The following is a 23,410-nucleotide window of genomic DNA, read 5'->3' as shown; positions in this document are numbered from 1 at the left end:
GAAAATCTACCTAGGGTCGTCAAATTCTCTTTTTTTATTCTTTACAAGTTATAAAATAACCTCAATAGCTCAACGGTAAGAGCGGTTGGACACATCACCTATTGGTGGTGGTTCGATCCCCACCCCGTTGATCTATTGTCGTACCCACTCCTGGCACAGTCTTTCACGGGAATATTGATCATATTATAAAAATACAATCTCAACTGATGGTACAATCTCAACTGATGGTAAGTTATAATGCACATGGAAGCATTTTCGGCTGGTGGGAGGCTTCGGCCGTGGCTAGTTACCACCCTACCCGCAAAGACGTACCGCCAAGCGATTTAGCGTTCCGGTACGATGCCGTGTAGAAACTGAAAGGGGTGTGGATTTTCATCGTCCTCCTAACAAGTTAGCCCGCATCCATCTTAGATCACTTACCATCAGGTGAGATTGTAGTTAAGAGCTAACTTGTAAAGAATAAAAAAAAAACAGCAGCCTAACTTGTCAGTAGGAAGAAAATCCACACCCCTTTCGATTTCTACACTACATCGTACAGAAACGCTAAATCACTTGGCGGTAGCCTTTGACGGAAAGATGGTAACTAGCCACGGCACCAGCTAGACCAAACCAATTAAGGAAACCTCGACCCAGCGGAGGATCGAACCCAGGACCTCGGTCTTGTAAGTTCACTGCGTCACGTAGATCGTGAAACAATCAACAATGTACATCGTCCCCCAGGCTTCAATACCGCAGTCGAAGTTCGACGGAGTGTTCGACGCCGTGGAGGACTCCAACGTCTGCCCACAAGTGGAGGAGTACCAGAACACCATCGTGGGCTCGCTGGACTGCCTGCAGCTCAACGTGTACGTGCCCAACAGAGCAAGCTCCAGGAACAGGCTGCCCGTGCTCGTGTGGATACATGGCGGGGGATTCACCATTGGTTACACTAGCCGGTGAGAATTTTTTCTTTTTTTATATTTAACACGTTCGCTGCGGCACTGAACTTTCTGTACTTTCCCGCGGTGCGGTCCGAGGTTTTTTGACCTCGTACTAAAACTTTCTGTGGTGCGGAACGAGGTATATAGACCTCGTAACTTTTACGAGGTCAATTGACCTCGTTTCGCAGCGAACACGCAAATAGCTTACCGCTACTACGTATTTTTTTTTAACAAAAAAATTGAACCGACTTCAAATGTGCATTATTCTAAAAGCGAAAAATACCCTCGTATCTCCTTACGTCGTTTTTATTGACAGTTTTGAAGACGGTGAACCACCTTTCTATGGGCAATTCAGTTTCAGTCATTTTGATTTTCTCACAAAAATACTGAAATCACATCACACTAATATTATAAAGGCGAAAGTTTGTGTGTAAGTGTGTAAGTATGTTTGTTCCTCTTTTACGCTGAACTACTGAAGCGATTTGGCTGAAATTTGGAATGGAAATAGATTTTACTCTGGATTAACACATAGGCTACTTTTCATCCCGGAAAAATCCATGGTTCCCGCGGGATTTGTGAAAAGCTGGATTCCACGCTGACGAAGTCGCGGGCGTCCGCAAGTTGGTTAATAAATGAGGAAGTTATCAAACATAAAATGAACAAAAATGCGCGTCAAATTGGGGACCTCCTTCTTTTTTTATTAAAAACCGGCCAAGTGTGAATCGGACTCACGCTCGTAATATTCTCTACCGGCTATAAAAATGGCTAAAATATCACGTTTGGATACTGAATCCCAAAAAGAAAAACGTAACGTAACGATCGCAGTCAATTATTAACATTACCGATGAGCTATTGAGTCAAATAACTTTGACTCAATAGCTCATCGGTAATGTGGCCGGACTCATCGTCGAAAGGTCGTAGGTTCGATCCCCGCCTATTGAACTATTACGTACATAGTACACAGTCTTTTCTCACTAAAAAATTAAAAAATATATATGTATATTATACAGGTCTATCTACGGTCCTAAATACCTGGTCAGACATGACGTTATCCTGGTAGCCATCAACTATAGAGTGGGTCCGTACGGGTTCTTCTGCCTCGACACGCCCGAGATACCCGGCAACCAGGGTCTGAAGGACCAGGTCTTAGCGCTGCGGTGGGTTAGAGACAACATAGCCTCATTCGGTGGAGACCCCGACAAGGTACATAGTATTTTTTAGCATTTAATATCCTAACTAACCTGTACTAATATTATAAATAGGATTTCATTGTTTGTTGGTTTGTATTGAATAGGCTCTGAAACCACTGGAGCGATTAAAAAACTCTTTCACCAATGGAAAAACTACATTATTAGCAATATATTACTATAGAATTGTATGTATTCCCACGGGAATTTGAAACCGAGTGAGATCTGCTAATATATTGCATATTTGCAATGTGAAATTGTTTGTTTGTATGACGCTTAAACCGCTAAATTGTTTTGAGAATACGCTCACCAATGGAAAGCTACATTATCGGGGAGTAACATTTGCGTATAAATTAAAGCCCTTTCTAAAAGAACCTCGGGAAAGAACTGCCAGAAAATCCTAGAACTTTATGAAGGATATTATTCAATCGGCTTGAGTTAATGCATCACTGTGTTCGCACCGCCTTCAAAGTGATCAGAAGGTAGCATTACATACGATGTAATGATTCGCTTTTTTTAGTCTTTTTTTGTGATTTTGAATTCGATTATATTTCGGTCGGGGAGAAACATACACAATTACAAGCACACGTAAACATTAGCCTTTATAATATTAATGTGATTTATACAGGTCACAGTCATGGGAGAGAGCGCAGGCGGCGCTTCAGTGGAATACCATCTCCTATCACAACACGAGAAGCTGTTCAACCAGGCGATAACACAGAGCGGGACAACCTACCTACCAGGACTTCTAGAAGAAGACGAGAAGGACAAACCATTGAAGATTGCAGCACAATTGGGCTTTGAAACACAAAATATTAACGACGCTGTAGCATTCCTTGCTAAAACAGATGCTCATTTAGTAATAGCTGCGACAACAGCACTTGGTATCAAAAGTAGACCGTGTATTGAAAAGGAATTTGATAATATAGACAACATTATAACAGATCATCCACTAAATCTTGCTATGCCTAAAGCTAAAAACATAAACGCGCTAGTAGGATTCAATAACAAAGAACAATTGTTTAAATACAATTTGTTACAAGCAGATCAATTCGCAAAGCTTAACAACGTTTTCGAAGAATCGTTACAACAGAGATTTATATACGATGATAATTTTAAATCAATGGAAGATATAGTTAGAAGATTTTACATAGGCGACGAAGTATTCAATGAAGCGTTGAAAGATAACCTCACAGATTTCCAATCGGATTATGATTTCGCATATCCAATTCAGCAGAGTTTAAAGAGGTACTTAGATAGTGGTGCGAATAATGTATTTCAATACGTGTTTTCATATAGTGGTGGTAGGAACTTTGTGAAGAAACGTCTGAATGTGACTATACCGGGTGCGGCTCATGCTGATGAATTGGGTTACTTATATGATTTGACTACTGAGACTCAGGCGCCATCTGCTGAGGATCAATTGGTGATAGAACGGATCACTGCTCTGTGGACGAACTTTGTTAAATATGGGTAATTATTAATTTTGATTTTAGAATTTTAACCAGTGGCATATCTAGGTAACCAAGGGCTTAGATAGGGGTAGATTTTACGAATATTATTTAAACGGGTGCATACCACGATAAAACGACGAGATTTTTAATGTCGATATTACGACCCAGTTGCATGAATCGTAGTCACGACGGGACTGAAGTTTGCGAGATGCGAAGTTGACATCAGCTGTTAGGGACAGAATCGAAACCTTGTTCTTTTTTCTCTTTTTTTCAACAACCTCACATTTTTGTCTCGCAAACCACACTCACGACATCGCTTTTGTTATTAGGTTTTTCGCGGCGCCCTCTTGGCTTGCACAATTACCCACTATTATAATTTTTTCCCTCACTTCACCCCTCACAACTTAAACGGCTCAACCGATTTTCATCAAATATGTCTAGAAACACATAAATTGAAATCGCTTCATCCGTTCGGGAGTTATGGTATCACAGACAGACAAACAGGCAGACACGTCAAACTTATAACACCTCTCTTTTTGCGTTAGGGGTTAAAAGCTATCGAGACGTTACAAAAACATTTGTCGGTTTATTTGAGTGATTAGGAAGACTTAAACATTCAAATAAACTTTGAAATGATAACTATTAATGTAACAAAGTCTCATCAAAATGATGTTCCCCAGAGATCCAACACCCGAGACGTCCGATCTACTACCCGTGAAGTGGTCACCGATCACCCAACAGACCTACTGGTACCTCAACATAGACAGCGAGCTGACACTGGGCGCGCGCCCCTACCACCAGCGGATGGCATTCTGGGACCTCTTCTTTGGCACCAATAAGGACAAGTTGAAGGGGTACAGACCCAACTAGACGAGCAAGACCAGGGGACGGAGACATAGTTGAGTGTACGTGTGAAGGAATAAATTGTAAATTTTTAATAATCAATAAATAAAATTGAAGTGTTTGTCTGTAATTATAAAACAATTATACATTCCCAAGTGCTTTTAATTATTTATTTACACGGTTTTGAAACACAATCTAACTTTTTAATTTGTCAACAAAACAAAGACGGCTACCGTGGCGCAGTGGTATGCGCGGTGGATTTACAAGACGGAGGTCCTGGGTTCGATTCCCGGCTGGGCAGACTGAGATTTTCTTAATTTGTCCAGGTCTGGCTGGTGGAAGGCTTCGACCGTGGCTAGTTACCACCCTACCGACAAAGACGTACCGCCAAGCGATTTAGCGTTCCGGTACGATGCCGTGTAGAAACCGAAAGGGGTGTGGATTTTCATCCTCCTAACAAGTAAGCCCGCTTCCATCTTAGACTGCGTTATCACTTACCATCAGGTGAGATTGTAGTCAAGGGCTAAATTGTACAGAATTAAAAAAAAAAATAGGCTACCTCTTCACTGACATCAATAAGGACAAGTTGAAGTCCAACTAGACGAGCAAGACCAGGGGACGCAGCTTATATTAAAGCCATATTCGATGTGTACTGTTTACCAACAAACAAATTAGAAATTAAGGTAGAAAACGCATGTAATTTGCTAACTTACTTATTTTCAAATTCAAAATATATTAACTGGAAGCGGACCCGGCACAGTTTTGTTTTAATTTATGTGCACTTCTTTCCTACCCCTACCTTTACTCTATTCTACCTCTTTCCTACCCCTACCCTAGCCCTTTCCTACCCTTACTCCACCACTACCGTACCCTACCCATAATCTACCCTGCTCGAAACCCACCTCTTGGACTTTTTTTTTTAATCAACTCTCCCTAAAAACCATCCTCGTACTTCAAGGAATATTATAAAAAAAAGAATTAGCCAAATCGGTTAAGCCGTTCTGGAAATATATTAATCAAAATTATTTTTATTAATTTAGAACAAGTTAATTATAATAATTATTAGGTGTGAGATGATTAGCGATTTATACCCAGAGAATTTTCTCAACTCTCTTTATTTTTATTTTTATTTTTATTTATTTGGGACAGAAAACATTTACAGATTAGAGGTTAGTAAGGCTTAAATTACCATGCAAAGGGGTTAATAAATGTGTGTGTTAAGTCTGCCAATCCGTATTAGGGCGTGGTGGACTATTTACCTAATTCCTCTCATCATGAGGAGACTCGTGCTCAGCTGTGAGCCCAATATGGGTTGATAATTAATGAATATAACTAAGAGCCTACGAGTCCCATTAAAATCGATTCAGCTCTTACAGAAATTAGCATTCATTGTTATTAACTTTAAGCAGTTGAAAAACACAATTACATATTTTGAAAGCACTAACATTTTAATTTTATTTATATGTATTGATTGATAGTGCTGTCGCAATAATCGATGAATAATCTCTGACTACAAATCGTCAAATACCAACGAGATAAATCTCCCTCCGAATCAAACATCACTATTCTCAGTACATCCACAGTAGATATATTACAAGCAGTAGTTGGACTTCATACTAAAGGTCGAAACGCGAGCTATACCTACGCAGCTCGTACGTGGGGTGATCGTGGGGTGAAGACCGTTGCGACTGTGCCGCGGTGACGAACGCAGTGTATTGGATTTTTTAATTATGACGACTAGGAAAAAAGTTATTATTTTTATAAAGTTTGATTAATATTTTGTATTCTAAAGGCATAATTTAATAAATATATATATAAATAAATGCTTCAATGATAAAATTGTGTAAATAGGTAAATGACGTAAACGTTAATATAATATTATTAAATAATTATTTATTAACTTCTTCATTTAGGTTGTTTTCTTTGATTATTATGTAATACATAGATTTAAATCTTATGACATGTATGTTTTGTATACCTGTATTTTAAGGTAATAAAGAAGTTACGTAAAGAAGTTGTTTGAATTTAACAACATTATTGTGTTGCTCATACTTTAATGTATTTGAATAAAAAAATCCAGATTTTTTTATTAAACTACTAGCGAACCCGGTCAATCTCAATTTGTTTTTTGTAGTTCCTTCCCTACATGCCAAGTCAGGGTCAATTTTTTATCGTCTATTCTATAGTGTGGGGGTATCGTTATCGGTATTTTTGTACATTACATAAGGGGTTAAAGTGCTAACATAATCTACGGAACCCTACACTGCGCGTGGCCCGACACGCACTTGACCGATTTTTTATTATTTGGTCACCTAGTGTGGTGGTAATAGATAGATGGCATCACCAAAATAAATATATGAAGGTCCTTCAAGATCATTGATTAGTATCAGCCTTATTTAAATCTACCAATCAAAAAACAACACGCATTTTATTGATCACTTCCTATTTTACTACAATTTACAAAGTATTTTATTTGTTTATTTAAAAAAAAGTATATTTACAATCACATAACTAAATGGAAACACAAAGTTGGCAAATGTAATTAAAATGCTTGAGGCAGGCAGCCCTATCACATGTTTACGGAGCGCGCGGCTGTAGGTATTTATTTCAAAAATATGGCTGAGTTATTATACTGCTTGTAATATATCTACTGTGGTACATCCGTACGACAGAGCGATCTTAGAAGAGGAAAAAATAAAAAAAATTCGGTGCCAGAGACTAGACGAAACATAGACGGAAGTAACACTCACCTTCGCAGCTTTAAAGTTCAAAGAAATCGTAAGCCCTGAAGGCAAATGGACGAGGAGCGAAGACCGAGGAGTAAAGATTACTAAGGCTCGTAACCGTGAAGTTTTCTATGTATATAAGTTTATATGATTTATATGCACTAAATCGAGTGGCAGTACGCGAAACAGCGTACTTAACATATGAATATTTCATTTAAAATAAGTTAATAACGTCAATTTACATTAAGTGTTGTTAGTACATTAGTGATGTTGTAAGATGTGGTTTAGTATTTGGATGAAATTACTTTACTATTTAATAGTAAAGCTACTTTAGATAAGCGCTAAAATAAAAATCAGAGCCAATTGGCTTGTTTTCGTAAACCGAGGTATAAATAATTATCCATATCAGTTAGTTAAGTAAAATCGCTAAGAGCATAAGCATTTCGCAAGGCACATTCGCTAGATAAGCTTACTGTAAAAGGGATGGGAAGGGGTTCATGTGGGATGCATGAATGACTAGCAAACGCCCGCGATTTCATCCGCGTGGAAATCAATATAAGCTTTAAACCCCTATTTCACCACTTTTGTGGTTAAATTTTAAAAATTCTTGAATCACATTAAATTTCGTATTTTTTTCATGATTTATGAACAAAAATGTAACTCTAAAAATGATGGACTTTCCATACAAACTTTCAACCCCTATTTAGAAAGAAAGAAAGAAAAGTTTATTCAGAATACACATCATACAAAGAAAAGAGAGAAAAAAAAAACCTTTAACCTCTTTATATTTTAATTTTTATGTTTTGCTGCAAGGTCCCAGTTACCATTATACCAAAATTCATCTTGATTGTTTGAGCCGTTTAGCCGTGAAAAGGTAACAGACTTTTGCATTTATAATATTAGTATAGATAGTATAGATTGTTCTTCAACATGAAGTGTATGAGTTTTACACGTGTAACATGTCGCGGGCGTGTTGCTAATAAATAATAAAAATAAGCCAAGAAATATATTCCCGACAGCTTCGTCTATGTTTCCAACTAGTCTGTGAACAAAACATTCACCCATGAACTTTAAGCTCAACATTAGCATAACAATACTACACAACTCACATCTTTATTACCGTAGTGATAGAATTCAAATTCGTTTGACAAGAAACGCATTTTTTACTATGTCAAGGTGAGAGGATATTTTTAATTGGTTAAATATTAATATTGATGTTGTTCAGTGTTTACAAGTTGATCTTCTTTTTGTTTGGTATTTGAATTATAATAAAAAACTCATTCCAATGTAATTAAAGTTTTGATGACCTCGAGCGCCTCGCTGGTACAGTGGTATGACCGGGGTTCGATCCTGAAGCGAGTACTGATGTTTTTTTTTATGTGGACCTTTCATTTGAGACGGGTCATCTGGGGAGAGGGAGAGGGGGAGTTTGACGATATATGTGGCGCAGTGGTATGCGCGGCGGATTTACAAGACGAAGGTCCTGGGTTCGTTCCCCGGCTGGGTTTTCTTAATTGGTACAGGTCTGGCTGATGGAAGGTCTCGTCCATGGCCAGGATGCCGATAGGTGTTAAAAACCCTATCGGCATATCGACAAGCAATTTAGCGTTTCGGTACGATGCCGCGTAGAAACTATTAGAACTATGGGTGGAATAGTAATAATCATTAAGTATAATGCACGAACAAACTCATGACTAAGGACTCCATATGTGTTCGAAACGAAGCGGTACTCTGACGTTGTGTGAGTGTGTTTTAGCTGTTTTTTATAATAATTCAATGTTATCAGCTTATTATATTACAATCTATACTAATATTATAAAGCTGAAGAGTTTGTTTGTTTGTTTGAACGCGCTAATCTCTGGAACTACTGGTCTGATTTGAAAAATTCTTTCAGTGTTAGATAGCCCATTTATCGAGGAAGGCTAAAGGCTATATATTATCCCCGTACCCCTACGGGAACGGGAACCACGCGGGTGAAACCGCGCGGCGTCAGCTAGTGATGAATACAGTAAAAGTTACAAAAACCCGCCAGGTGTCGCAAATCACTTAGCGTATGCTGCAACCGGCGCATAAAAAAGTCCGCACCTAAAAGGGCCATCGGCTGTATAAATCACCCGCGCACTGTATACAGGAGGATTCGAAACACATCATTTATTTTTTGGTGAACCCAGGACTTTATGAAGTCGCAGGTCAACCACTGGACCAAAGAAGCGTTTTGTAATAATATAATCTTTTTAACAAAATTTTAATAACAAAAATACAACCGACTACAAAACCTAAAAACGTATGTAAAATAACATCATAATATACGTGATTTATCATAAGGATACGTGATAGCCTAGTGAATATGACCTCGGCCTCCGATTCCGGAGGGCGTAGGTACGAATCCGGTCCAGGGCATGCACCTCCAACTTTTCAGTTTTATGCATTTTAAGAAATTAAATATCACGTGTTTCAAACGGTAAAGGAAAACATCGTGAGGAAACCAGCATACCAGAGAATTTTCTTAATTCTCTGCGTGTGTGTAGTCTGCCAATCCGCATTGGGCCAGCGGGGTGGACTATTGGCCTAACCCCTCTCATTCTGAGAGGCGACTCGTGCTTAGCAGTGAGCCGAACATGGGTTGATAATGATTATTATGTTCTACTTGCTGATCAGTTTGAAGACGGTGCTAAGCCGGTATCGTATTAATTTAAGCTTTTCCGAAGAATCACTAACATGATATATTTGTATTGAACTTGTATTCTTCTTCTCTAACTCCGGTCTGAATTTGGAATTTCTCGAACAAAAAGCTCAACTTCACAGAGATAGACTTAACTTTTAAAAATGCTTGCATAAAAGCTCACTTGAAATTAATAAATTAAAAAGTGCCTTAAAACAAGGCTAGTTACCACCCTACCAGCAAAGACGTACCGCCAAGCGTCCTGGTCAGACGTCGTGAAGAAACCGAAAGGGGTGTGGATTTTCACCCTCCTAACAAGCCCGCTTCAATTTTAAATTGCATCATCACTTACCATCAGTTGAGATTGTGGTCAAGGGCTAACTTGTAAAGAATAAAAAAAGAGCACTCTGTATACAATGAATTTCTTTAACCTTGACCATTGCCATATAGGTATTTAAGATGTATCAATATTGTCCCATCGACTCATCTGCCGCGCTCGCGGCTCATGGGGTCACTGGGTCAGCCACCCTGTTACTAATGCTAACGAGATTGGACTATACTTCGGTTAAATGGAGCCCTCGCAACTTTAATTTTAAGTTTTAGACTTTAATTATCACCATTATCTCATAAAATATACAAAAAAAGGAGATGGTCCCTTCTGATGGGACCCTGGCGGAAATAAAAGGAGATATTTTTTTAACTATTTTTGATTATAAAAATCTACGAATTTACTTTAATTCTTTCAAAATAATATTCAATATTTCCCAAGAAATGCAATATTAGTAAGGGTTAATATATGTATGTTTGTGTGTGTCGTTATAACTCCCGAACGGATGAACCGATTTTAATTTTGTTTTCTTTTTGGCTGAAAGATGAAATAGTCTTGTGTCATGAAATAGCTATGTTTGATGATAATCGGTTCAAGATTGCGGTCGTGACAAAATGGCGGATTATTGATATATTTTTTTCTTAGCTTCTTCAGTATGGGTATCAAATGAAAGGGCCTGACTAGCAGAATACACCATCTTGGATTTGAAATTTCATCATTATCATCATATTAGCCGATGGAGTCCACTGCAGGACATAGGTCTTCTGTAGGCACTTTCAAACATCACGATCCTGAGCCGCCTGCATCCAGCGAATGTCTGCGACTCACTTGATGTCGTCAGTCTACCTGGTGGGGGGTCGACCAACACTGCGTTTAATAGTGCGTGGTCGCCATTCCAGCACTTTGGGACCCCAACGTCCATCGGCTCTTCGAACTATGTGCCCCGCCCATTGCCACTTCAGCTTCGCAACTAGTTGAGCTATGTCGGTGACTTTGGTTCTTCTACGGATCTCCTCATTTCTGATTCGATCATGCAGAGATACTTCGAGCATAGCTCGTTCTATCGCCCGCTGTGTGACTCACATAAATCACAAATCACATAAATGTCAAATCCATTTCAAATTGGATTTGAAATTTATCACAATAAATTTCAAATTCAAGACGGCCGCCACGACAAAATAGCAAATTACATATTTTTCATCCCTCAGTATGGGTATCAAGTGAAAGGGCCTGACTAGTACAATAGATTTGTGTTAATTGACAACTATAACAAGTTTGTGTTGTGAGATTTTCAATTTTTAAATTTTTTTAGTTCGGTATTAATTATTATTATAATTTAAAATTAATTCTTTGATATCTTACAAGATATTTCCTTGCAACCAAGTCCAAGTCGCGGAAAACCTCTAGTGTTAAATATTTGCTTAAGGGAATTTACATTCTTTTTACTTAAGCCACTCTCTCGCGTATGTATAAACATAATATTATAATGTGTATGTGTATTGTGTAATGCATACCCTAGTTAACAACCTAGTCCATATCACACTCTTGACGTCACACGTGTGCGCTGCCTAAACACCAGTGTATGGGATTGCGTGACGGCTTGTTATGGTGATTCTTGCACAAGTGACTGAGGCATACAAATTTTATTGTTAAACTATAATTAGGCTGTCTGTCTGTATAATTTTTTAACAACATACTATTTTTCGATTATAGTTTTTTTTTATCTTGGATAGACTTGCGCTTAAGTCTTGACTACAAAGTTTTAAGTCCAAGATGAAACGCGCTTGCCTAGAAGATGCCTATTCACTCTTGCCTTGTTGCCAAAGGGACATTTCATTATCCGGGCGGAACATTTAGACGCATAACCAGCTTCTTAGACAATAAAATAAAAACATTTTTAACACGTTCGCTGCGGCACGAGGTCAATTGACCTCGTGCCGCAGGTCAAACCAGGGTACCAGCAAACAAGGATTTTAGCGTCTTCTAAAGTTAAGAGGTCGATAAACCGGTCTAGGTCTTAGTACGAAGATCGCTTTTTGGAAATCACGCAGGGTTTTTAATCATAAACATGTTCGCACAACGCATAATAAACCAAACTGAAACGACAAAATATATCAAGTGTGTTTTTGTTTATCTATGACAATGTCGTCAAATAATTGATTGGGACATAAACCCCCCGTTTCGCCGGGGAACGCAGCCCGCGGAAGACCCTTTGAAACATACACAGGCTTCTCTAATCATAATCTTGTTTACGCAACGCGGCGTAAATCATACTGAAACGATAATTTTTTACGAATTTTTTAATTTTTTTTTTTTATAATGTCGTCAAAATAAGTCGTTAGAATCTAACTCCCCCGGTGTCACCGGGAAACGCAACCCACGACTTGTGCGCGGAGAGAGGTTCTTAATCATAAACTTGTTCACGCAACACGACGTAAATCATACTGAAACAATAACTCACGAATGTTTTAAATATTTCTCTATTATTCTATTATAATGTCGTCAACAGGGAACGCAATATATAACCGCGCGCGTTTAAAACTGCCACGGGGTTCTTGATCATAAACTTGATCACGCAACGCGGCGTTAATCCGACGATAATTCACGAATGTTTTTCTATCATAATGTCGTCAAATAAGTCGTTGGAATCTAACTCCCCCGGTGTCGCCGGGGAAGGCAACCCATGACCTTTACACGGAGAGCGAGTTTGAAATATACATGAGGTTCTTAATCATACACTTGTTCACGCATATTTTACTCAAACTTTTTCTAAGACAATGTTGTCAAATAAGTTGTTAGAATTTAAGCTCCCAGGTCTCAACGGGGAAAGCTATCTACGACCGCGCGCGTTTAAAACTCACACGGGGTTCTTGATCATAAACTTGTTCACCCAACGCGGCGTAAATCATACGATAATTGACGAATGTTTTTCTATTATAATGTCGTCAAAATAAATAGTTGTAATGTAACTCCCCCGGTGTCGCCGGGGAAGGCAACCCACGACCTTTCCGCGGAGAGCGCGGCTGCGATCAGGGGCGCGCGCGCAGCCTATATATACGCTCGGCGCGCACCAACGTCAGTCAGTGATCTATACACAACCTCCCAACATGGTGAGTGACCACTTGTTGTTGAATAGAACCAGGCGTTTAGTTCATTATAAGCAGTGAATAGCAAACTTTGAATAGGATAGTTGACTCGTATCAAATTTAATATAAATAATATTAATTTCGTGTAGCATGGAATAAAGGGATGATGACAGTTTTTTAAATTGTATATAAATTAAGAGTATGCTAATAGTAAAGCAATTTTGTAAAAGTAACAGGGTATCTGCGATCATTACTTTCGGAGCTACAGGGGTTTAAAGGGTCCGATTTGCGGCGCTGCCGCGGATCCCTGAAAAACGCCCCATACAAAATGGCACGAACTAATGACGACGTAGGCAATGTAATGATCGTTAGATTTGTATGTGCGTACAAACTAAATTACTAATATCTTTGTTATTTGTGCGTTTATGTTTATAGTTCATTTATTAAAAAATGTCACATTTAATGTAAGAAAGGTAAAACTGTATGAATTTTCATCTAATTACGATAAAAGATTTTTAATAGATTTTGAAATTTTATAATCTCATTTATTTTGCAAATATCCAGTAAATCTTTGCTTTTTATATATAAATTAGTTAACATTGACCCTATTTACCCGAATGTATTGTAAAAATCAATATATTCAAACATAGTCATCATCCCCATTAAAGGATTTCTTATAAAACTTAATTTTAAAATAATTTATTATTTATAATTTTCCAAAAGTAAAAAACGCTGTCGTCCATTTCGTGACGTCACAATATTACTTGATGTACTAAACGTCAAAGTAATGGTTAACAAATAATGTCAAACGCTCCTTTTGTAAGAGATTTGTTATAGTGACGTCATGAAACAGTTGAAATATAGACTGTCATGGCCGAGAGGCATTTTGGCTCGTATTGTTAAAAACATATTTAAAAACTAAAATTAATTGATTATGAAACACTGCTAAAACTCACGTGATATTAGCGCGATGCAAGAACCAGCTCATGACTAAGGGCCCCGTATGGGTTCGAAACTAGTCGGGCATACTCCGACGTAATATCACGTGAGTTTTAGCCGTGTTTCATAATCAAATAATATGAATAACACTCACGATAGTTTAAATTCTAAAATAGCCTATGTTACTTTCTATCGTGTAAAATGCCGACTAATATAGAAAAATCTTTCTTCTTTATAATACGTACTAGCAGACGCCGCGTGGTTCCCGTTCCCGTAGGAATACAGAGTAAAAATATAGCCAATAACACTCGGGGATAGTGTAGCTTCACAACAGTGGAAGAACTTTTTAAATCGGTTCAGTAGTTCCAGAGCCTATTCAATGCAAACAAACAATCAAAACTTTCCTCTCTATTAGTATAGAAGTATAGATTATCCTATAGAAGACTATATGACTTCGAAGTGTTGCCCTATTTATAGCTGATGGTTCACCACTTACCATCAGGTAGGTAGCAAAATTAAAAAAAAAACAATCCTAGTAATATTATAAACGCGAAAGTTTGTATGGATGTTTGGATGTTCCTTACTTTTTATCCTGAAAAATGCATGGTTTCCGGAGATTTGCGAAAACTGATGATTTTGATGATATCAATGTTTGTTACTCTTTCACGCCTCGACTACTGAACCGAATTAGCTGAAACTTGGTATTAAGATATATTATAGCCTGGATTAACACATAGGCTACTTTTTATCCCGGAAAAATCCATGGTTACCGAGGGATTTGTGAAAAACTAAATTCCACGCGGACGAAATCACGGGCGTCCTGCTAGTTATTACAGAAAAAATAAACTAGTATCCGCGCCATACTGCAGTCGACCTTCGACCCTCGCTCGGGGCGTTTGTTTAACTACATTATATGTATATTGAGATGAACTTAACCCAATGTCTGTCGGTTGCGACATCACTGAGTGGTACGAAGTAAGCGCTGAAGCGATTTACAAAAAACTTAAACTCAATAGCCCGAAGTGATTTTTTTTTATTCTTTACAATTTAGCCCTGGACTACAATCTCACCTGATGGTATGTGATGATGCAATCTAAGATGGAAGCGGGCTAATTTGTTACGAGTAGGATGAAAATCCACACCCCTTCCGGTTTCTACACGACATCGTACCGGAACGCTATATTGCTTGGCGGTACGTCTTTGTCGGTAGGGTGGTAACTAACCACGGCCGAAGCCTCCCACCAGCTCCCATATCTATATTCGGTTGAGCAGGCTTATTCACTATCTCTGACGTGCGCTAGTTGATATGAAATTGAGATTCTGTATAACAAATGTCATCCGGTGCTTACTGGTGGGTATCACACAGTAAGTAAATGACATTTTGTCAATTGATTTGATGTTTATTTTAATAGGTTAATAATAAAGACCAAAATAGTAAATAGTATAGGTACGGTAGACAAAATTACTAAAAATATAAGATAACAGAAATTTTAATTGAAAATGTTCTCTTAAAGTGGTAAAAGTTAACAAAAGGAAAGAAGTCCACCATTTTTAGTGGTGCAAAAAAAATCCTAAAGTAAAGCCATAGATGTTATTTATAATTTTTCAGTGTAGTATTTGTGTTTTATATAGTCGATTATTATCCTTTTTTGCTTAAACCAATAAATTAAAGCCTTTAAACCTTATTAGACAACTACATAAAACAATAAAAATATTTTCAAGTCCGTTATGGACTTTATTAGAAAGACATAATTATACAATAATATTAAAAAGATATATTCAGAATTTAACGCGAACGCAGTTGTATTTCTTTTGCACGTATCCTTGAGTTCATACTTTATACCAAACTTAACAGAATGAAGCCGTTGAAATTACTCTTTTTGGTGTAATTTCACGAACAAGCGATTAGTCACTCTGTGTATGTTGTGTTGTGTACAGCTATAACTTTTGGACACAAGGCGTGCTTTATAAAGACGATTGAAAGTGGCTTCTGGTGTTTATGTTTTTTCTGAGCCAAACTATTAAAAAAACTTTATCAAAAACCACCCGCTCCGCTCATGTCTTGCACCAGCCGCAGTCGCAAATGTCAATGATGGCAGGCGACCTTTTCAATCTAAAACATCACTTCGTATATAACTCCGATGTGTTCACCTAAAACGACTCGATCATTATCCACTCTAACGCAAAAAACGACTACGTACCAATCTATGTGTATACTAATATTATAAAGCTGAAGAGTTTGTTTGTTTGAACGCGCTAATCTCAGGAACTACTGGTGCGATTTGAAAAATTCTTTCAGTGTTAGATAGTCCATTTATCATGGAAGGCTATAGGCTATATATTATCTAGCTAGCCAATGATAATTTTATACTATAGACTAGCTTACGCCGCGCGGTTTGATCCATGTGTTTCCCGTTCCCGTAGGAATGCGGGGATAATTTACCCTATAGCCTTCCTCGATAAATGGGTTATCTAACACTGAAAGATTTTTTTTATCGGATTGAACTCGTTTCACCAAATTGTCAAATGTTAATGTATTTCGTACCACCAGATATCACACTTCACACTAACATTATAAAGGCGAATGTTTGTATGTGCGTGTGTGTGTAAATATGTTTGATCCTCCTTTACGCTGCGACTACTGAAGCGATTTGGCTGAAATTTGAATTGGAAATAGATTTTCTCTAGATTAAAACATAGGCTATTTTCCATTATGGAAAAATCCATGGTTCCCGCGGGATTTGTGAAAAACTGAATTCCACGTGAACGAAGTCGCGGGCGTCCAGTAATATTCTAATATATTGTAACTCGTTTCACCAGAAACACTAATGTATTGCAATTTGTTTGTAATGCAAGAAAACAGTTACAAATATTTATCGTCACTGAATTATGAAGAAGTAGAATCCTTATTAAAACTTATATCCTGAAAAACACACACACACACACACACAAACGTGCGAAACAACCTATTATAATCTTACTACTCCTAAAAGAAGGTTCTAAAATCCCACTAATTTATGTAAATTTAGAAAGTGAAATAAACGATTTTTATTTTGTTTATTTTTGTTTCACCAGAAACTCCTGATCGTCGTCCTGCTGGTAGCGTACGCGTCCGCGGACGTGTCGCACGTGGTGGGCGGACGCACCGGCGAGGCCAACGCGCAAATCAAGAAGCAGGAGCTGGACGTGGGCGTGGAGGGACAGTACCAGTACTCCTACGAGACTGAGAACGGCATCTCCGGCAGCGAGCAGGGCGCGCCCAGACTTGTGCCTGGGGTGAGTGCAGATAGTCTGTTGGGGACGAAAGGGATGAAGGGGGAGTGAAGGGGCCATAAGGGTAGTGAAAGGGATGACGGGAGAGGAAGGGATTTTTTTTTAGTCTCTCAATCTCAGACCAATTATTGTATGGGACCTGCCTCGCTAAACGTTACTTTTCTGTCAAAGTATATGATCAACGATCTAATGCGATTATAAAAACTGTTTCTATAGAATCGATGTTAAATATTTGTAATCGTGTTCGTCGGTTAAAGAGCTCCGTAAAAATAACTTTTTGTGTAATTGTATCGTGTAAAAAACGGGCAAGAACTTCTAGTTTATTATAAGATATATACCAAATCTAAGCTCGTTTTCCTCAGAAAATTACAGACAAGTTTGTGCGATACAGGTCCTTCTATAATTGGTCTGAGCTCTCAATATTCCTGCAATCCGTCGTGAGACATTCAGCGGGTTTTTAAGTATTTGTATTAAGGCGTGTTTGGTGCGAAATCCAGTGATTTGCCCAAATATAATAATGTAATGTTTATTTCATGACATCTTGTGGTGCTCGTCTCTTGAGCTTTTTGAAAGTTGTACCAGGTTTCTTCATCATTCGGTTCCTTGCAAGTTGATTTGGATGGAAGGGAAATGGAAATGAATAGGACGTGTATCGCACGTGGTCGCTCGCTCCGGCAAGGCGAGAGATCCTCAAGGTGTACATGGGCGTAGACAGTACCAGTTCTCGTATGATACTGATAATGGCATTTCTGGAAGGGAGGAGGGCGCGCTTATAGCTGTGCCTGGGGTGGTTGCGTGAGATTACACATGGGGATGATTACACATGAGAGAGGGTGTGAAGGGGAACTAAATGGGATGAAGGTAAGATATTTTTTTGTAATTAGGGACTCACTTCCCTAATTACAAAAAAATATCTTGGAAGAAAGAAACACTCAATACTTAGTAGTACCCAAGACTTGAATAGGGATGATGACAGATTTTTAGATCTTCTCTACTATATAAAAGTAAGTCGGGTTGTCCTTCCTGACGCTATAACTCCAGAACGCACGAACCGATTTCCACGGTTTTGCATTCGTTGGAAAGGTCTCGGTCTCCGTGAGGTTTATAGCAAAGAAAATTCAGGAAAAATTTCAACAGAATAGCGGGAAAGTTGTAGGTGTAGGGTTGGAGTAGGGTAGGTAAGGGTATGGAAGAGGTGCACAAAAGTCAAAGTGAAGCTAGACCGGGTCCGCTAGTTGTATATAAATTATGAGTGTGTAAAGTAAAGCAATTTTAGAATTTTCAGCGATCATTACTTTCGAAGCTACAGGGATTTAAAGGGTCAATTTTGTGGCGCTGCCGTGACCTCATGTCGTTCCTGATTTGTTCTAGTCTGACAACCCCGCGGAGGTCGTGCAGGGAGAGTCCCGATACACCGCCCCCGGCGGAGAGGTCATCCAACTGTCCTACATCGCTGACGAGAATGGATTCCAACCTCAGGTTAGTCGAAAATTAAAGAATTCAAGAAATAATTTAAATTAACTGAAGAACCAATAAAATGAATTGAAGAATTAATTATGATGAATTGAATAATTCTTCATTATCAACCCATATTCGGCTCACTGCTGAGCTCGAGTCTCCTCTCCGAATCTCTAAGAATGAGAGGGGTTAGGCTAATAGTCCACCACACATGCCCAATTCGGATTGGCAGACTTCACACAAGCAGAGAATGCAATTGCATTCTCTGGAGTGCAGGTTTCCTCACGATGTTTTCCTTCACCGTTTGAGACACGTGACATTTCTTAAAATGCACACAACTGAAAAGTTGGAGGTGCATGCCCCGGGCCGGATTCGACCTCACACCCTCCAGAATCGGAGGCAGAGGTCATATCCACTGGGCTATCACGGCTTCATCACGGAATTGAATAATTAATTTATTAGAATTAAAGAATTTATTATATGTTTAATTTTGCTTATGAATTGAATAATCATTTGATATAACTGTAAAATACATTACTATGAATGCAAAGTATTAATATTAATTCAACAGTTCTCTAATCGAGTTGATATATAAATCGATGGAAGCGTCAATTATTTGTAAAAACAACAACTTGAATATGTTTTAAAAACAAAACTAGTAAGAAGCTTAGCAATAACAAAGAATTAAACAAAACTTCTATTTTACATTGCCAATCAATTTACGGTTTTCTTACAATAAGTAATAAATCAAACTACATTCAATTCTGGTAAGAAATTTATCAATCACTTATGACATTAAAAATCTTAGAATATAGAAACTTGTCTCTCAAAACAAGTGATTTATATAACTTGTCATTGCCAAAAACTTAATCTTATTTTTCGTTTTCCCCGCAGGGTGCCCATCTTCCCACCTCTCCCCCCATCCCGGAGGCGATCCTCCGCGCCCTGGAATTCATCCGGGCTAACCCACCGAGGGAGACGCAAAACTAAGCTCCTACAATACATAGCACCACACCAAGAATACTCCACGAAAATGCCATTCTAGTATAAGTGTATTTGAGCTTACATTTGCATCTTTAACGTTAGGGTCATTCGTACCAACGGGTCACCTGACAGTAAGTGATGACAGCAGATCAGCTATTTCCATACAAGATAAACCATCAAATAAACCATGCTGAATCGCTTATGTCAACAATTTGATCGATTCGTTTAAATTGATTCACAAAATCATTGAAGTTATTAAATTAAACGACTGATTCAAATTAATTGCAAGGAATTGAATAATTAATTTAAATGAATTGAATAATTGATTTGAATGAATTGAATAATCAACTTTAATGAATTGAATAATCAATTTTAATGAATTGAAGAATTATTTTCAATGAATTGAAGATGAAAATGGAAGGGCAAAAGGGACAAACCCATAGATATTTCATGTTTATCTTGCGTTTCATCGACATTGTAGAAACGTTTGAATTTTAAATTTAATTTCAAAGTAGAAATGCGCAAGATGAAGACGAAAACTCATGGCCAGTATAGTGAGTGCCCTACACTGTCAACGCAGTCAGTAGTTATAGTATACAGTTTTTGTTGTTATCATGGGGAACTAACTGAACAGAGGTCCCACGTTTGATTTCCAGTTTGCACTGTTGTAGTACAACCCACACAAGTTTTAGACTTAGTCTGAGGGTACTTTCAAACATGATTAAAAACTATATGTTTTTTCTTCTCAAAATACTCAATGTTTTCATAATTTTAAGAGGTATAGGGAACAGACATCTGTGAAATTGATTTCTATGAAATCAAAACGCCATATTTTTTTATAAATTTGTAATATTATTATAGCAATTGTGATATGTACATTAAAAATACAATACAAATAAAAGATTTTTTTTTGTTATTATTATTATTTTCTATTTTTAAAAAAAACTTGCGACTTCGGAAACCCTTTCTGTTCAAACTTTCGATAAATGAAATTTTGATTTTGAAAATGAATGATATTTTGTAAATTGGATTTAGCCGTGACTATATAAATTGAATATGGTGAAACGGAAAACGCATGTAATTAAAAAGTAGCTTAATACTTTTCATCCCTATTGGAATAAAAACAAAACACGCTGTATAATTGTGTGTTTGTAAGCACCAATTCATAATTTCACCTTCAGCTTATACTCGTAATATGTAACTGGGTAAGAAAGTTACAAAATAAAATAAATATATATTGTTTAACTAAACGATTTTATGACGAAGTGGTAGATCATGGTAAAGCTAAAAAAACAACGAGTGTGTAGACCACACAACTGTAATAAAACTTCTATCAAAATTGAAAAAAAAGCGCCATCTATGAGCCTCAGACATAACTGCAACAAAATGGGATTGTTTCAAAGTTATCTAAAAACGCCATCTATTGGTAGTTTAAAACACCAAACACCATTTCACTGTGCCACTAGATGGCAGCACGCATCTCAAAAGCCTCACCCGGATTACACTTTTCGTAACGCATCAACCAACTTACTCTTTATCTATCTTTAATACAATAAAACCGTGAGGCGTGGCGTAGCTCACATTGTAGGGTTAAGTTCCTTAACTCAAGTAACTAAGGTCTAAAATATTGAAAGATCACTCACCCTGATCTCGTAACACGGTGACAGCCTCCAGCACTCGCTTGGTGTAGATGCACGGCTCGTAGTTGTCCATCTCCTGCGTCACCACCGAGCACACCCTGTATAAGGGACGACATGTTAACACTCTGTATATACACATTACACACTATACAGGATGTTGGAAGATCTTCTCATCAAGATGAAGCTACTCACGGAAAATTAACTTTATAGTAATCAATTGTAAAAATGCTCCACGTATCCTGGGAAATGTTCATTAAGACTTTAAAAATTTATGATGGACCTGCTAATGCATAGCTTTGTGTTAAAAAACATTTACTTAGTCGAGGTTACTACAACATTGATGAGTTCCTTAATGACAAAGATGCTTGGAGGCAGTTGCATCAGCTTCCACCTTCACACAGGAAGTAAAACTATAAGAAATTGTAATGTTGTCATCAATTGCAAATTACAATATTGTATGATTTTTTAAAAGAGCAACTGTTGAGTTTCTTGCCGGTTTCTTCTCGGCAGAACCTGCCTTCCGAACCGGTGGTAGAATCTTTACAAATAGTCAACTGACGTGTCAAAAGTGCTTGTAAAATGAGCCTACTTGAAATAAATTAATTTTGAATTTGAGGTATAGTGTGCTGAAAAGCTACAAAAAAAAAACTGAAAAACAAGAATTTAGTTATAGTTATAGTAATAGTTTACGAGTTTCCCAGGTTGATCCTAGAAGGCAAGATAGTCGGAAAAAGGGCACAAGGACGACAGCGACGTAAATGGGTAAACGATATTAGGCAGTGGACCAACAGTATCTACAGCCAGCTGATAAAATATTTCAAATGATCGGAAAAGTTTTCTCTGTCTGATGTTTGAAGAGGGCTCCTGATGATGATAGTAAGAGTGGTGGCAGTAATACCTTGAAGCCCTCCCGCGGATGGCGCCCGCGGTCCTCTCCAGCGAGTCCGGGTCGCCCTCCTGCAGCGCCACCACACACTTGTTCACGTCCTCCAGGATGTGGTTCTCTGGGGAAAGAACGTTCACATTGAATACATTCACTTTAAGTTAACTCCCCTTGAGAGACGAATAACTTAGCATTCCATGGATTCACCGTGCAGGTGCCGGGTCCATCGCGTGGTAGAGAGAAAAACACCAAGCAAAGTCCAGGACTTGTGACTACAGGGTGTAGGGTTAAGGAATTCCTTGACGATCGATCAACACTCCCCTTCTCTGATCGTGTTGTTCTCCCTACCTATCCAAATTTGGTAAGATCCTATTAGAGCAGTTTTGGATACTCGTTCTAATATACAGGGTGATTCGGTCTTTAGTGCGGATATTTTTTTTCGTGGTTCTCTATCATTAATAGAATATAAATCTACAAACAGTTCGATACATTTTATGTAATTTTTTTTTTTAATTTATGTCTCTAAAATAACAAAATAATGTACATATTATTACTAAACAAGATATATTCAGCTTAAAAGTGATCTGGTGACGTCCTTTAGGTATCAAACGAAAATAAAATAAACGCACAATAGGGTGACCCTAAAATTCTGTTCAAAAGTAAATAACTTTAGCTAACGATAATTTTGTTATTTTTGAGTTAAAAAAAAAAAGAAAAAATACGTGATCATTAAATTTTGTTTATGTACAAAAAATACAAATATCCGCACTAAAAAAAATTTCTTCCTGTATAACTAGCTGCACTTCTAGAGAGGCCAAGGTCTTTCAGCCAGTTATAGATTTTGCTGGTAATCCTCCCGCACCTACTTCTACGGCGTACAGACTAACTACATAGTCACTTTTAGTTGATGAGGACTTTGACGAATAGTTGCTTAGAAATACAGAGACGGAGTTATAGTTAGTTAAGGGTTAAAAAAGGGTAGTGGAGGGGAATAAAATATTAGTAAATTAGCCCTTTGTACCGCATT

General features: G+C 37.9%; 4 protein-coding genes across 6 annotated transcripts in view; 3 read left to right on the top strand and 1 right to left on the bottom strand.

Moving 5' to 3' along the window:
- Positions 1–23,410, bottom strand: part of LOC112047813 (catenin alpha) — a 94,756-nt gene that overhangs the window by 54,042 nt on the left and 17,304 nt on the right. For all 3 annotated transcript variants that reach the window (XM_024085071.2, XM_024085068.2, XM_024085072.2), the window contains 2 exons: positions 22,399–22,504; positions 21,504–21,598 (listed from right to left, as the gene is read on the bottom strand). In XM_024085071.2, the coding sequence (XP_023940839.1) occupies positions 21,504–21,598; positions 22,399–22,504 (201 nt within the window). The remainder of the gene's footprint in view (positions 1–21,503; positions 21,599–22,398; positions 22,505–23,410) is intronic.
- Positions 268–1,365, top strand: LOC128199685 (pyrethroid hydrolase Ces2e-like). Its single transcript, XM_052890240.1, has one exon. The coding sequence runs from the start codon at positions 703–705 to the stop codon at positions 937–939; it is 237 nt and encodes a 78-aa protein (XP_052746200.1). The 5' UTR covers positions 268–702; the 3' UTR covers positions 940–1,365.
- LOC112047816 (carboxylesterase 4A-like) lies at positions 2,165–3,606 on the top strand. The gene has a single exon (XM_024085074.2). It carries the CDS (start codon positions 2,745–2,747, stop codon positions 3,582–3,584), a length of 840 nt encoding a protein of 279 aa, XP_023940842.2. The 5' UTR covers positions 2,165–2,744; the 3' UTR covers positions 3,585–3,606.
- LOC112047818 (larval cuticle protein LCP-17) lies at positions 13,085–20,779 on the top strand. Its single transcript, XM_024085076.2, has 4 exons — positions 13,085–13,230; positions 17,221–17,421; positions 18,790–18,897; positions 19,771–20,779. The coding sequence occupies exons 1-4, from the start codon at positions 13,228–13,230 to the stop codon at positions 19,864–19,866; spliced, it is 408 nt and encodes a 135-aa protein (XP_023940844.1). The 5' UTR covers positions 13,085–13,227; the 3' UTR covers positions 19,867–20,779.

This window comes from Bicyclus anynana, chromosome 27 (assembly GCF_947172395.1).
Source record: "Bicyclus anynana chromosome 27, ilBicAnyn1.1, whole genome shotgun sequence".
Taxonomy (NCBI): Eukaryota; Metazoa; Arthropoda; class Insecta; order Lepidoptera; family Nymphalidae; genus Bicyclus; species Bicyclus anynana.
Note: the sequence above shows the minus strand (reverse complement) of the source record. Positions and strands in the feature narration are given on the sequence as shown.

Excerpts from the sequence above, each read along its gene's own strand:
- LOC128199685 (XM_052890240.1), top strand. The coding sequence starts at position 703 with ATGTACATCGTCCCCCAGGCTTCAATACCGCAGTCGAAGTTCGACGGA.
- LOC112047818 (XM_024085076.2), top strand. Across the intron at positions 17,422-18,789 it reads CGCCCAGACTTGTGCCTGGG|TCTGACAACCCCGCGGAGGT; the intron begins GTGAGTGCAGAT and ends GATTTGTTCTAG. Across the intron at positions 18,898-19,770 it reads AGAATGGATTCCAACCTCAG|GGTGCCCATCTTCCCACCTC; the intron begins GTTAGTCGAAAA and ends TTTTCCCCGCAG.
- LOC112047816 (XM_024085074.2), top strand. The coding sequence starts at position 2,745 with ATGGGAGAGAGCGCAGGCGGCGCTTCAGTGGAATACCATCTCCTATCA.